The following is a 13,609-nucleotide window of genomic DNA, read 5'->3' on the forward strand; positions in this document are numbered from 1 at the left end:
ATTTCTGCTCTACACCATAAATTTTTCCTGTTTCCATTTTTGAAAAAGGAAACTGATGTTTTCTATTCATTTAATAGCTCTGAAATGTACATGTGGGCATTTTCTTATAAACTCAAAAAAATCTAATATTTGCTGTAATCTTTAAGATGCCAAACAAGAGGTAGATATTGAATTTTATAGAGCCAGTAATACTAAAATACTGCAGTCAACTATGAATACTTGCTGACGTGTCATCATTTTACTCCAAGTCAGCCATATCTTCCCTTTCCTTCGTCCCTTTATGCAAGCATATGAGTTGAGCCATTGTTCAACTCTATCTTCCATCTACGAGCCTGTCTTCAGCAACAATAGAAAAGGCACAAGGAGCCCATAAAAATGGGCAGACCGCCTTATTTTAAACTCTCAACATTTCCCACAACTCCAGTCATCACGATACATGCTCCAACTTTCACCGGCCGTCATAGTGAACCATCTTTTTAACACCTCATTCACATGTTCAGCATTCACAGCCAGCAGTGAAACTGATAGCATCTACATCATTTCAAGGACATACAATAACACCCAGTAGCCCAGCCTGGCTTCACCAATGCATAGAGGAAAGGTTTCCAGCAACATTATTCCATGATTGAATTCCCAAGGACAAGAGGAAAGAAGAAAAAATGGAAAATGAGGAGATGGAACAGGAGGGGGGGGAGCTGGAGCAAAGTGTTTGGTGTGGTGAGAATGCAACATAAAACACACACACACACACACACACACACACACACACACACAGAACATATATATAAGTACATATATATATACATACATTTAAAAAAAGCAAAATATAAAAATACAATAACTTTGTTTACATGTACGCAGTCTGTGTTCTGAGCATACATGTGTATGCAAACATACAAACGGATACCCTTGCAAGTGTCAGATATAGCAGATAGTGTGTGAGAGTAACAGATACTGTATCAGATGTTAAAAAGCTCACATCTAAGATCCTATTGGCTACTGAGCTCGCTGTAAGCAATGCAGTTGCACATGTAAATTGCATGGCCTTTCCACTCCTGGGGGTAAAATTACCCCTCACTGCTCACTGCACCCTGTATAATAACCGCCTGGATTCTCCCTATTTGAGAGTTTGGGGGATAGCTGTCAATCAAATCAAAGCCAGACAGAATACATTTACATAGTTACACTACATTGCAACATCTGAGAGACACTGAAAAGATTTATTTCACAAAAAAGATCAGATTCCGACCCAAGAAATAGACGATACTGTCAGATTTGATCATCTTGACCTAAACACACTCTTATAATCACACTAATACTGAACCATGTCTGTTGTTAAGAATTTTCTGTTCGGCTGCAATCAACTTTCATTATAGTACTTATTGGACAGTAATTATGTTCAGATTGATGGAAGGTGAACAAACAGGCCTGGGCTGCTGACATCTTCAAGTGGAGACCCCCACCCAGAGGTTATGAAGGGTACTGCACCTCGAACATAACAATTTGTTGTTCTCAGGCCAACCGGCAAAAACATTATGAATGAAGCGCTCACTACAGTTTGAGTTCAAAGCAAACCACGTAATTACTGTGTTGTTGTTTAAGTACATTTACTCAAAGAACTTAACTTTAGTAAATCCTGAGGTACATGTGCTTTATTGAATCAAACCATTTTGAATTGGCTTCTTTTCAACTAACTCATTGAAATTACTTTTCACTTTCACAGTTATTATGAAAGCTGTTTGGGTGACCCTTTCATGAATCTGGTGCTTTGTCCTGCACTGGCTGGCACACCATGGCACCACCTTATCAGGATCAGGGGACAGAATCAGATAGACGGTCCAGTAGAGCACAGGGAGCTCTTCCAGACTCATCTGAAATCAAATACTTGCTGTCTCATGGAGAAACAAAATGTAATTGTACAGACTATCTCATTCATTTGCTGCTATCACGCTCATGGACACAGAGTTTCATGATGCTCTGTAGGACAGAAGTCAGATTTCATCTACAGCTGACAGAGGAAGAAAAGAGCAAGAAGCAGCAAGCAGAGACATAAACTGCTGTAACTGTGATGACTGAGGTCTACATTTTACTGACCGGTATATGTTGGCTTTCCTGACAAACTGATGACAGAAATTCAGTTCAGTTCATTAACAGATGTTGGTGCAGTGGAGGGTGTCTGAGAGTCTTACAGGGAGTAAAATAAGAAAATGGCAGAAAATGTGCAACAGAAGGAATTTAAAGGAAAGAATGAAACTGTTGAACTCCCAGGAACAATAACACTGAATAGTGGATTCACACAAGAGGTGCAAACAGCTTGTCAAACTTTTTTTTTTTTTTTGTATTTTGAGAAGTGTGTAAGACTTTTTTAGACTTGCAGCTTCAGTTACATATTAACACCAATGGCTCCTAAAAACCTGCCTTGACAAGAGTGATACAAATTTTAAAGCCGCCCTCCAGTCAAAAGTTTTTTTTCTTGTTCCTGCAGTTGAATATTTGGGCTTCACTGCGTAGAATGATGGATGTGCAGGGTTTGACACGAGAAGGCTGTTTCCACGTTCGTGGCTGAAAGAACGAGCAGGATTTGTGACTCACAGCTAGCTTGGAAGCTTGTCCAATATTCAGCATACACAAGAGTGATGTGGAGACCTGAAGCAGCCAGTGCACATACACTGAGAAGCAGGAGGCATCTTGTGTTCAGCAGTTAAACTTGTGAACTGAAAAAATATTTGCATATTCATACACTCTGTCAAACAGACATTAGACAGCTTTCATGTGTGCCTTAATGCACATGTGGAGGAACTCTTTACAGAAAACATTTGAGGCAGAGAGCAAAAAGAAAATATGTGGACAAGCTCATAACCACCACAGCTAAATCTGTCATTTCTGCTCTTCCTCAGTTTGGCACACATGACTTGTTGAAATACTCACTGAATATGGGAATGACTAAACTACATGTAACTCCTGATTATGCCAATAGATGGCAACACAGGGCCAGACTGAGAACGCTCCATGCTGTGACAACTGTGAGCAGAGAAAAAAATATTATAAATCTCAGTCAACTTATGCATAACGTTCAGAGGGAACAATTGATTGTGACGCGATGTATACGAAAAGTCTCAAATCAAGGTTTAAGTTCAAGTGATGCTTTGTGCAAAAACTAAATCCACAGCACAAGAAAATAAGGCAGCACAGACAGAAACAACAGGATAACAGAAAGTGCTGCTGCAGTGCTGCTGAGCTAAATGTAACTGCACAAAGATAAGATCCTTTATTTATGCAACAGTGGGGAAATTTGTAAAGCTAAAGCCTTAAAGAAAATAAATAGCAGCACTAAAGTGAAGTGCAGAAAAATGAACAATTGATAATGTGTTCATAACATTGTCATCAGATTATCATCTTCCACGATCTGCTGAAGAATCCAATATGTTACGCCTGAATTGTCTCCACAAGCCAATAGTCACACTTCAGGTATGAATCTGTGCAGCCTTTCAGAGCCTTTTCTACTACTACATTAATCTTCATTATATTTTTTCAGTTTTCTAGTTTCATTATCAGTCAACAAAGAGAACTTGGAAAAAGTGTGTCTGCTGTCACATCCCATCAGTGCAGAGGTGGGAATGTAACTCTACAGGCACAAGGACCCAGCTCCCTCTGTCTGGGCTGCTCAGCCTGCAGGTTGTGTTCTGGGATATTTGTCCAAACAGGAGCACATTCTTGTGAGCTAGAAGTTAACATGGAGACACACTGGTCTGCAGTTTGTGCACTGGTTTTAACACTCGGTGCATTTGTGCACTTTAACACAGTTTTTGCTGCAGAGGCTGATGGGAATTTAACAGGTATGTTTGTTTGGACTGTTTCAGTAAAATCTGCCAATTTACTGTTTACTTCTGGAAAGAAAATTGCATGTTTGTCTGTTTCATTCCACAAGTTGTTTAGCAAGCAGACAACTTCATTAATGTAATCCCAATTACTAACCACCAGTTGATCTTTCTCCTTTTCTGCTTCACTGCCTCTTTCTCTCAGTGATCCTTCCGAAACCAGGCCACTGCCCACGTGTCCTTAATGTTGTCCCATCACATAAGGGCTGTGTGTGTGATGAAGACTGTCCTGCAGACCACAAATGCTGTGTCTTTGACTGTGGAGCTGTCTGTGTCCCTCCTGCTTTCAGTACGAGCCACAGTGGTTAACTTTTCCTCTAGTGGGCAGCTGTTAAATCTTTGGTTAAATCTTCTCAGTGTCTGAGCTGACCGTGGATGGACAGTTCATAGGACAACAGAAAGTCCTGTCCAAAGACATGTTTTAAATATCTGCTGAATTATCTTTGTATACATTCGTTCTTCTTGTCCCTTCAGCCAAGCCAGGAGTGTGTCCTCGCAGGCGCTGGGGTTCAGGGCTGTGTGCTGAATTCTGCTCTAATGACAGCGACTGCCCCAACGAGGAGAAGTGCTGCCACAACGGATGTGGACATGAGTGCATTGCACCATACACAGGTTAGACATGTGGCAAAATCACTCCAGTAGCTTTTGTGTGGTCACATTTTGTGTTTTGTAACCACGTTTTTGCACTTGGTGTGTCAGTGAAGCCGGGCCGCTGCGCTCTGCCCCAGGGAACCCCCATGTGTGCTGAGTACTGCTATCATGATGGTCAGTGTCCAGGAGAGCAGAAGTGCTGCAAGACAACCTGCGGCCATGCCTGCAGTGAGCCCTGCTGATTGGACGGCCAGCAAGTCAGCTTGTTCGGTTTCAGCAACACAGAAAATGTATTGAGCGACGAAAGAACTGATCACGTTCACTCTCTCTGCCTTCTCAGCTCCATAGTAGCACACTTTGGTCCAACATGTGAGCACCGGTTCACAAAACGTCTCCATGTTAGTCGGAGAAAGCAAATTGCTCACCTCAGTATAGTTGAGGAGACATTTCATGTGCCTGTACTTAAAGTACGTACAAGAATCGGCAGATTTTTGTGAATTTTCTTTTGATGAAGTTTTCTAACCTACATTTGAAAAGCAAGAATTGCAGAAAAGTCTGCTGTTATGTAATTATGACACAGTCAGGATAATAGTTGGTAGGGTGCTGTTCATAGTCTTCAAAAGACCTGCAGTTTGTATTTGAACTTGATGAGTTTACAACTTAGCAATACTGTATATTCTAGTATATTCTGAACGGAGAAAAATGTGTTGTACTGATGTATCTGCTGCTTGTATAGTTTGAGGTTATGGAGCAATCTTCATTTCTTTCTATTCCGACTAATAAACATGTGTGGAGAACCTAGAATGGCGTTATGTGTTTATCACCTTGCTGATTATCAGTCTTCAGTCTCACAGGTCTCTTTTATGGACTTTTTAGGAGAGAGCTTGGCTAAAAAAACAACTGATGAAATATCCCAAGAATGAAAAGTGCTTGCTGGCAGAAAGGAGACTATTTAAAGATGCGGCCAAGATCGTCTGCTGCCCCAAGATTTCAACACTGCTGCACCACAACCTCACATATCTGAAAATGCCTTTCATACAGCCACAGTTCATTCTGTGATTCACACAAGTGTGACTAAAAAGAGGACTCATCTAACATATGTGCTAAACAAAGTGAGGGCTATATCACTGAGAGTTGTGACAAGCCACTTATCACAGAAATACAGACTGTGAGGGCCGAGCCAGCCGTGCTCTGCTCTCTGTGTAGGTCTCCTTGCTTGGACAGATAACATAGTTTACAGCTGAACAGATATGAACATCACTTATGTGGAATGCTGCTTTTTTTCTCTTTGTTTTTGTTCCACGCTGTTGCCAAACGTGCAGGGGTGAGAATCGCTGACCGGCCAAACACAGAGACGTCTGTGTTTGTTCTCCCTGAGTGTGCCAGAAGTGGGGCCAAGTTTGTTTACACAAAAATGTGGGCACTCAGTGGGAAGTAACACAGCTCCAGCTCCGGCGCAGTTCAGAGCGGCGGACCTTCTTTCACAGCTAGTAATTTGAATAAAATGACGAAAAGATGTTTATCAGTTTATTGAAAAAGCAATAAAGGACATTTTATGTTTTTGCTCCCCCCCACACACCCCTGACACACACACTCACACACAGAATATTGCTTCAAACATTCACATTTTGCACACTTCACAGCAACTGAAACAGAACGCACCTCGAGGCAGAAACGCACGACGGAGGATAGTGTTGTATTGTAGTATTTCATGGTAAAGACTTCTCTTCGCTGAAGACCAGCTGAAACTGCATCAGACTGATGAATGAGAGAAGACCCTGATTAACTAAAGGCAATTCATTATGAAGAGACCTGCAGACAACTGAGATTAACATTCCAGCATGCATCCGACAACCAATGAGTGCAAAATAATGGTTTGGTAAGAGGGGCGTGTTTTTAACAAGTAGATGCAGACATGGGATGTTACTGCTCACGCTTATGTCTGACCTGCAAAGGCATTTTTTGAAAATGATGGTTTTGGTAACTTTCCAGTATTTTTGTGGCCATGTGTTCTTTTCTCATATATTAAAACTTTGAGAAAACAATGATCAGATAATAAAAATGAAACTGGAAGCATTTAACACAGAGGACATGTTCCACCGTTAGAATGTGATGTAGTGTTAGTTTGTGGTTGGACGTGGAGAACCTCTGTATTTTAGAGTTGTTTGATGTCTTGGCATTGAGTGAGGTTTGAGGAAATGTGACACTCTGAGTTAGTTTATCTTTCCTAGCAGGGAATCGACAGTCAACAGGTCTGCAGTCCTTTTTCCATTCGAGCTCTGAGGCTTTATAATGTGGTGTAATGCCATCAGTCTCATGTTTGTGGAATTCTACCACGGTTTCCTCACAGTAACAAAATGCCTCACACATATTGTGGCGATATTATGATGCACTGGAGTTATGGCTTCAAACATCCACGAAACCAAAACAATCTGATGCAGTTACTGCTGCAGCATACTGCACAGCTTTGGTTCCTTCTACTTATTTAACGATAGCAAAGCTCTTTCCATCCCAGCAGCCAAAAGTCCACACTTTCTTACATTGTCCTTAGCCCGCAGGACGACATCACCCTGCATACAAACCAAAATACAAATCCTTCAAGCCGTTTTAAAAACATTCATACCAGTGCTTGACTCAGTTCCTCCCTGAATATTATGTTTACCAGTGGTTTCCCCAAAAGGAAAACTTCCTCTCTAAATGTAGCGTTAGCTGGCACGTGTGTCCAGCCTCAGAGTGGCGGCACGCCCCTCATCTTGCGGATGATGTTGGCTATCCGCTTGGCCAATCCTGGGCTGGGCTCTTCTATCTGGAAACTGCGGGTCAGTAGGTTGTAGAGGGAGCCGTAGCCCACGGCCACCACGGTGCAGGTCAGGCAGATGACATTATAAGGCATGCTGAAGTCTGGAGTTGGCAGGTTGACCAGCAGAGGCTCCGTGTAGACACGCACAAAATAGCTGGACTCCTCTTTACAGGGAAAACTGGGGGGAGATGGGAAATTTGATCATTCCACTTTCCTGACAGATGAATTTCTCTACAGGAGCTCAAAAGACACTTGAATGAGCTGCAACAGAAGACATTTTGCTCAGGAAAGAAATAACTTACAAGCTGCTGAAAAGTGGACGGTCCCGAGTGCTATTTGTATCCATGGCAACAACGCTTGGTACAAGCGAGCTGATTACCGAGGACCTAAATGTTGAAAAAAGACATTTTAGTCAACCTGAAAGTCAGGAGTGTAAAATCCTAACAATAAACAAAGACCTCCCGAACAAAACTGTCAGCTGTGACAGTGACTGTACGTGCTCACCCGACATAGAAGCCGTGGTTGGGATCAGGGGTGTATTCAGTCCACTTAAGCAGAGCCCTCTCAAACTGCACTGTGACCTCTGTGACGGAGTTGGGAGGAAGCTGGACCAGCATCTCCAACAGGTGGGGTCTCACACGGTCCTTAGACGGCTGGTAGTGGATGTAGCCTGGCAGAGGAAGGAAGAGCGTGAGTGACCACTTTTTTTTAATGTTCCCCAGAGCTGTTTACACACACAATACACAATAATGCATAAATAACAATACTCATTTCTTAAAATGTGCATATAATGTGCAAAAACCAAGCACCAAGACAGACAGGAAAAAAAACATCTACTACAGCTTTCATGACAGAAAACATGACTCGTGTTCTCCTCCTTCTGGTGAGCAGAAGCATCTGCATGGAACTACATGAAACCGTGATTCCTGAAGGGAAACAGGGAATGAGCAGCATGTGTAACCCATGAAGCTACTGCAGTAACTTTGCCTATCTGTGTAAATCTAACTTTTTTAGGCAAAAAGCCTCACAACAGTATGATGAACAGGTAGAAGAGCAACAGTAGAGCTTTCTGAATCTTTCTTAAAAATGTCATTTTCACAGCTTTTGCCACATTTGTTGTTGTTTTCAGATCTTGACTGCAACTTTGTGTGCACGCTCATCCCTCTCTACTGCCTAAAGGGACTCACTGGGCTTGTTGTCCTTTCCCTTGCTGGTGACGGTGAGGGTGTGGATGTAGAGACGAAGATACCACGGCACTGAGTCCAGCAGCAGCACGGGGAAAGACCTGTAGGGGTGGTTGTTGTACATCAGCGTGTGGATCTCTCCGGTCTGCAGCCCATAGCCAGCGACGTATCGCTCGGCATGGAGCAGGGGACGTAGCATGTCACCTGAGTGTCAAATATGTCAGATATGACAATGAAACACAGCTCATTTTAATGGGAAAACTGGATGATGTATAACTGCACTGTTTGTAAATCACAACTCAGTGTGTTTCTCTTCTCGAGTTCGCTGAAAACGTCTGTTACTGAACAAGTATCAGCCTCATGTTTGACAAATTACCAGGGGATTGCATAACAGGATCAAATCGGGACAGTACTGCTTTTGTACAAAACACAACGATCTCAGACACAAATGGGTCCTTTTTTTTTTGCTTTTTTGGTTTAACAAAAACATGTTGCAATCTGAATGTGGCTTCAGATGTTATTTGTTGAGGACTTTCTGTCCCAAAACAGAGAACAGGCTGCAGAGGAACAGATTGTAGACTCATTGGAGGGGAAAAAAAAAATGTCAAAGGGCACTTAAATTACGATTCAAAGGCAAACACACAGACAACACCGAGAACAGAACAGTAGGTACGAGATGGCGCCGAGACAGATATGACAAACAGATGCAGCTGATGTATTTTTGTTAACTCCATCGTCTTTCTAGTAGCACTGAATAATGAAGAGGAGAGTGTGTGCAGCCTTTTCCACAGAGCTGTGTGTTCTGGTGGTCTCACTCACCCTCACTGGACTTCCAGCGGATCAGCAGGTTGAGGGAGCGCACGGTGCCAAAGGTGATTTGTTGGGTCAGATCGTAGACGGAGAAGGTTCGCCTGTCGCCCAGAACCACTGCCTGGCTCAGCAGGGGAGTGGCCGGGCTCACCTCAAACTGCTCCCCCTGCAAGATGACATCCAATTTCTGTTACTCATCTCCATACGTGCTATTATAAAAGATTTTGCCTTAAGAAAGCATTCAAACCGTAATCTGTAACATCTGTTTTAAATAATAAAAAGGTGCCCTGTGGAGTTTTCCTGCTGCATTTTAGATCCTGCATTGTTTACATGCATGTTTACTTGCTGGCAGTTTTCTTTTTCACCACCTTTGTCGGTGCACTGCAGCATACCTCAACAAAACCGGGATCTGCTCATAAATAAACAGCTCCAGAGCACGACTGGAGGTCAAAAACTCCACAGGGATCGTTGAAATATCTCCACCTTCATACTGCGTTGACAGTTTATCCTCTTTTGTTTTCTGTGAAGTTTGCATTAGAGTGGATGACAGCATATCATGTGGGAATCAAACCTGAGGGTTGTCTGTGATGTCAATGTAGATTTTACTGGAGGAGGCCAGTGGACAAGCTTCTGTCAGGGTCCGAGCGAACATCTTAAACAGAGACCACTCTGAAGGAACAAACGGCTTCAATTAACTAAGGCCAGGGGGACATTTTCTTCTACTACAAACACAACAAACGTTAAAGTCTTACATGTAGGACATGTGGGAACAATGTGCTTTTTGCTCACCTCGTTTGCCCTGTGCAGAGGTGTGCAGATCGAAGACCACATTCAGCGTCTGCCTCAGCTCCCAGGATGTGGTTTTGCACTGCCAGTCCTGACACACAGGTCTGATGTGCACTGCCTGGGAATGAAAACTGCTGTGGAAGAGTTTCTCTGACTTCAACAGAACGGCGAGACCAGCCTGCAACAGAAGAGGAAACCGAGTTAGCATCCGCGGCTGAGGTGTCTGAAACCTACGATTATGGATGCCAGTATGTGAATCATTCAAAGGAGCACACATGGGATTAGAGTCCTGCTGTGTTTTTTTTTAGACAGACAGAGACACACTCACCTTGGATCCGCATGGCAAGAGTTTCTTCCAGGGTGTCAAATTCTCAGTGCAAACAATCTCTCGTGGGAGGGTGGCATAGCGAAGGAAGCGGTGGTCCGTCACTTCAAGTTCAACACGAAAAACAACATCAGTCTAATATGTAAAGCAATGCATCTGTAGCACCTGCACGCTGCAAGACTTTAAGGCGCCTCATCACAGCCTTAGCTTTCATACGGGCTCGTCACTACAAAATGCCACAAAATGCAAAGAAAGACTGAAGAAGACTTTCTGTACCGTTGTTTATACCCAGCGGCTTGAAGGACGCACTGGGCTGAACTGTGTTGGTGGAGTCAATGAAGTTCAGCGAAGCACAGAAGATCCCCGACAAAACGTTTGTCAGCTCCTTCCACGTGCCATCCACACTGAAATGGGGCAGAGAAAGGGTGTGAAAATGTTTGAATAGCACATAATAGACAGTTTCTGAATTTAGTCTGGTTTAAATAATGATAAACTGTATTCATCTTTTCCTATTTCACTAACTGATTCATGCAAACAGAAGAGTGAACTGACATTTCCTTGTGCCAAGCATAAAGGTGATTTCCAAAATTGGAATGTGACCATTCCTCCAGCCAATCATTATTTGCACAGTGAAATGGCTCAATGCATAGTCCCCTGGTTAATAAAGAAGTCTGATTTCCTTGCCAGACACATCACTTTATCTCACCGTGTTTAAGGAATCACTCTGGATTCTCACCGCTCTTCATTTTTGATGTGGCCAGTTTTCACCACGTCTTGTGTTAAGTTAGTTATGTCTTACATTTCCAGTTTCCATGACTTTTACCAACTTCCAGAGAGCTTGCTTTCAGTCAAAGGTAGCAAGATGGGTGTAAAAAAAATTGCAAGCGAGGCAGTTTGTCTTTGTATCATGATGCAAAATGTGAGTCTTAAAAATGCTTTCATATTTCTGTAGAAAGAACAAGAAACCCTGATGTAGAAGGTTAAAACTTTCTGCTGTCAGTCTGAGTGAGTCAGGATCATCACTGTCTGGCCAGTAATGCAAAGGATTAAGGAAGAAAGTGCTTGTTTTAATGTGATTTTGAATGGCTAACATTTATTTCACCTCCGGTGCTCTGCAGCCACCAGAGGGCCGTACTCACTCTGTCACAGAGTCCTGGAACCACACCCAGAGTTCAGCCCCAGGAGGGGACGGCTGAAAGGGCTGCCCCCACTGCATGGTCCTCCAGTAGCCCTGCGTGAAGGAGATGTGCAGCTCTCGCACCGAGAACTTGGATATGAGCTGGCCCAGAGACTTGGGAAACAGCCGGTAGTGGGACACTGAGAAACATGATATAAACATTACACAGTTTAGAGATGGAATGGGAAAGATCACTGTCTAATGAAGTGCATTTTAAAGAATACAAAAAAAAGGTATTTATAGAATTTATGGTATGTGTATCAAGTCTATTTCATATTCTTTCACAGTTCACCATTGCTAGAGAACTGTGAAGCTACAGTTGTGGTAAAACGGCCTGAATGAATGAACAGTACTTCTGTCTCTTCACTTGGACTTTATTATGTCAGTATTAATTTAATACAGTATGGGACAAATTTATATAAGGACAGATGTTCCCTGTTGTACAGAACAAGGTGCCTGCACATAAGGATTTTAGAGATTTAACGACCTGGTAAAGTCAGTGAGAACAGAAAATAAAGATGTGTGATCAGTAACAAAAATAAACCACTTAGAAACGTGAATAATGAACGCAAACAATTAATTTCTATCGATTTCCGGACTTATATTTATTTCAGTTTAAACATTTTATGACTTATCACGAGCTCCATATAATCACCGTCATCTTAACGGAGGGTATGAATTCCCAGATGCACTGTTCCCATTAGAAGAATGAACACCATGGCCTGTCGAAGGACTGCTAACAGTTAGCTACCTTTGTTTCCGCTCATGAATTCGGTCTCCCACACGGTGCGGAACTGGAAGCTGGCGTAAATATCTCCGGAGTGCAGCGGTCTGATGACCAGCTCCTCCTGAAAATCGTCTTTGGGCAGTGGTACCGATGAGGGAACGACGGCTTCAGGGTGCTGTTGTCCGGTTGGAGCATCATCCGCCGTCGCCTCCTCCACCTCAGTTGCTACCCACCGTTTCTCCTCCACCGCAGGCTGCTCGGCCGTTTGCTCCGCCGTGTTGGTGGCTGTTTGTGGGTTATTGGTTGCAGGACCGGGGCGATCAACATTTGGTGTCGTTTCTTGACTGTCTGCTACAATAAACACTGTCAAAATATAAATAATCAACAGCACCGCCGAGTAGCTGCACCTGTGAGCTGCCATTTTTCTCTTCCGGCGATGGTTCACTTCCGCATTGTCGCGTCGTACGTGGAACCAGCCAATGGGCTGCTTCCGTATGGATTTCTATAACACTGACAGGCATTGTTTCAAGCAAAATGTTTTCAGCTTTGTATTTAATGAGTGAATGATAATATGGAAGGATTGTCTGCTATGCGTTAGCCATTAAAGCATTATGCCTTTTTAATCTATTTTAGGAGTCATTTTTAGTAAGGGAGAAGGTATTTTCCATGCTTGCTTCATTGCTTGGATGTTAGATTCGGGGTTTTGCAGACACTGTGCTTCTAACAAGCGGCTGCCACGTTGCTATCATTATTATTATTATTATTATTATTATTATTATTATTATTATTATTATTATTAGTAGTAGTAGTAGTAGTAGTAGTAGTAGTAGTAGTAGTAGTAATAGTAGTAGTAGTAGTAGTAGTAGTAGTAGTAGAAGAAGAAGAAGAATATTACTATTTGACAAATAACTTTAATAGATTATAAAATAAACAGGTGTGCGCATTCTGCTTGACTACACTGTACTTTGTAATGGAGGAGGAAAAATTTAAACTGTAGGGAAATAATAGTGACATAATAAATACATAAATATCTCTGATCGATCCAATTTAATTTATTTCTGTATATATCTAAGAATACAGTAAATGCACATCATCATTTGGCCAACGTCACGTGGCCAGTGGTGCATTCTAATTAACCAATTACAGACAACGTCATATAAATTGTCGATTAATTCAATCTATTACAACTCTTGTTTGAGTTAATCTGGCATTTTATAGCGTTACATGGGCTGCTTACACCAATAACAAAGCTTATAGACCTTAAATAAACGATGCAAGGGAGGTGGGGGAGCATATAAAGGATTCTGGTGCCTTGCCAAAAACCATAAAAT

General features: G+C 42.4%; 2 protein-coding genes across 3 annotated transcripts; one reads left to right on the top strand and one right to left on the bottom strand.

Moving 5' to 3' along the window:
• The first annotated feature begins 3,694 nt into the window (after nucleotides 1–3,694).
• On the top strand, nucleotides 3,695–5,271 carry wfdc2 (WAP four-disulfide core domain 2). 2 transcript variants are annotated; one of them, XM_070968712.1, is made up of 4 exons: nucleotides 3,695–3,836; nucleotides 4,024–4,167; nucleotides 4,353–4,490; nucleotides 4,578–5,271. In XM_070968712.1, exons 1-4 carry the CDS (start codon nucleotides 3,734–3,736, stop codon nucleotides 4,709–4,711), a joined length of 519 nt encoding a protein of 172 aa, XP_070824813.1. In that variant the 5' UTR covers nucleotides 3,695–3,733; the 3' UTR covers nucleotides 4,712–5,271. The 2 variants fall into 2 exon arrangements, with proteins under 2 accessions (XP_070824813.1, XP_070824814.1); XM_070968713.1 differs by lacking the exon at nucleotides 4,024–4,167 and having other exon boundaries at nucleotides 3,700–3,836.
• Nucleotides 5,272–5,983: 712 nt separating this feature from the next.
• Nucleotides 5,984–12,718, bottom strand: pigt (phosphatidylinositol glycan anchor biosynthesis, class T). The gene is made up of 11 exons (XM_070969360.1): nucleotides 12,303–12,718; nucleotides 11,514–11,691; nucleotides 10,651–10,778; nucleotides 10,378–10,478; nucleotides 10,053–10,227; nucleotides 9,835–9,932; nucleotides 9,273–9,429; nucleotides 8,457–8,657; nucleotides 7,774–7,939; nucleotides 7,572–7,655; nucleotides 5,984–7,447 (listed from the first exon to the last, which is right to left on the bottom strand). The coding sequence occupies exons 1-11, from the start codon at nucleotides 12,697–12,699 to the stop codon at nucleotides 7,198–7,200; spliced, it is 1,935 nt and encodes a 644-aa protein (XP_070825461.1). The 5' UTR covers nucleotides 12,700–12,718; the 3' UTR covers nucleotides 5,984–7,197.
• Between the last annotated feature and the right edge of the window lie 891 nt (nucleotides 12,719–13,609).

Source organism: Chaetodon trifascialis, chromosome 8, assembly GCF_039877785.1.
Source record: "Chaetodon trifascialis isolate fChaTrf1 chromosome 8, fChaTrf1.hap1, whole genome shotgun sequence".
NCBI classification, from domain to species: Eukaryota; Metazoa; Chordata; class Actinopteri; order Chaetodontiformes; family Chaetodontidae; genus Chaetodon; species Chaetodon trifascialis.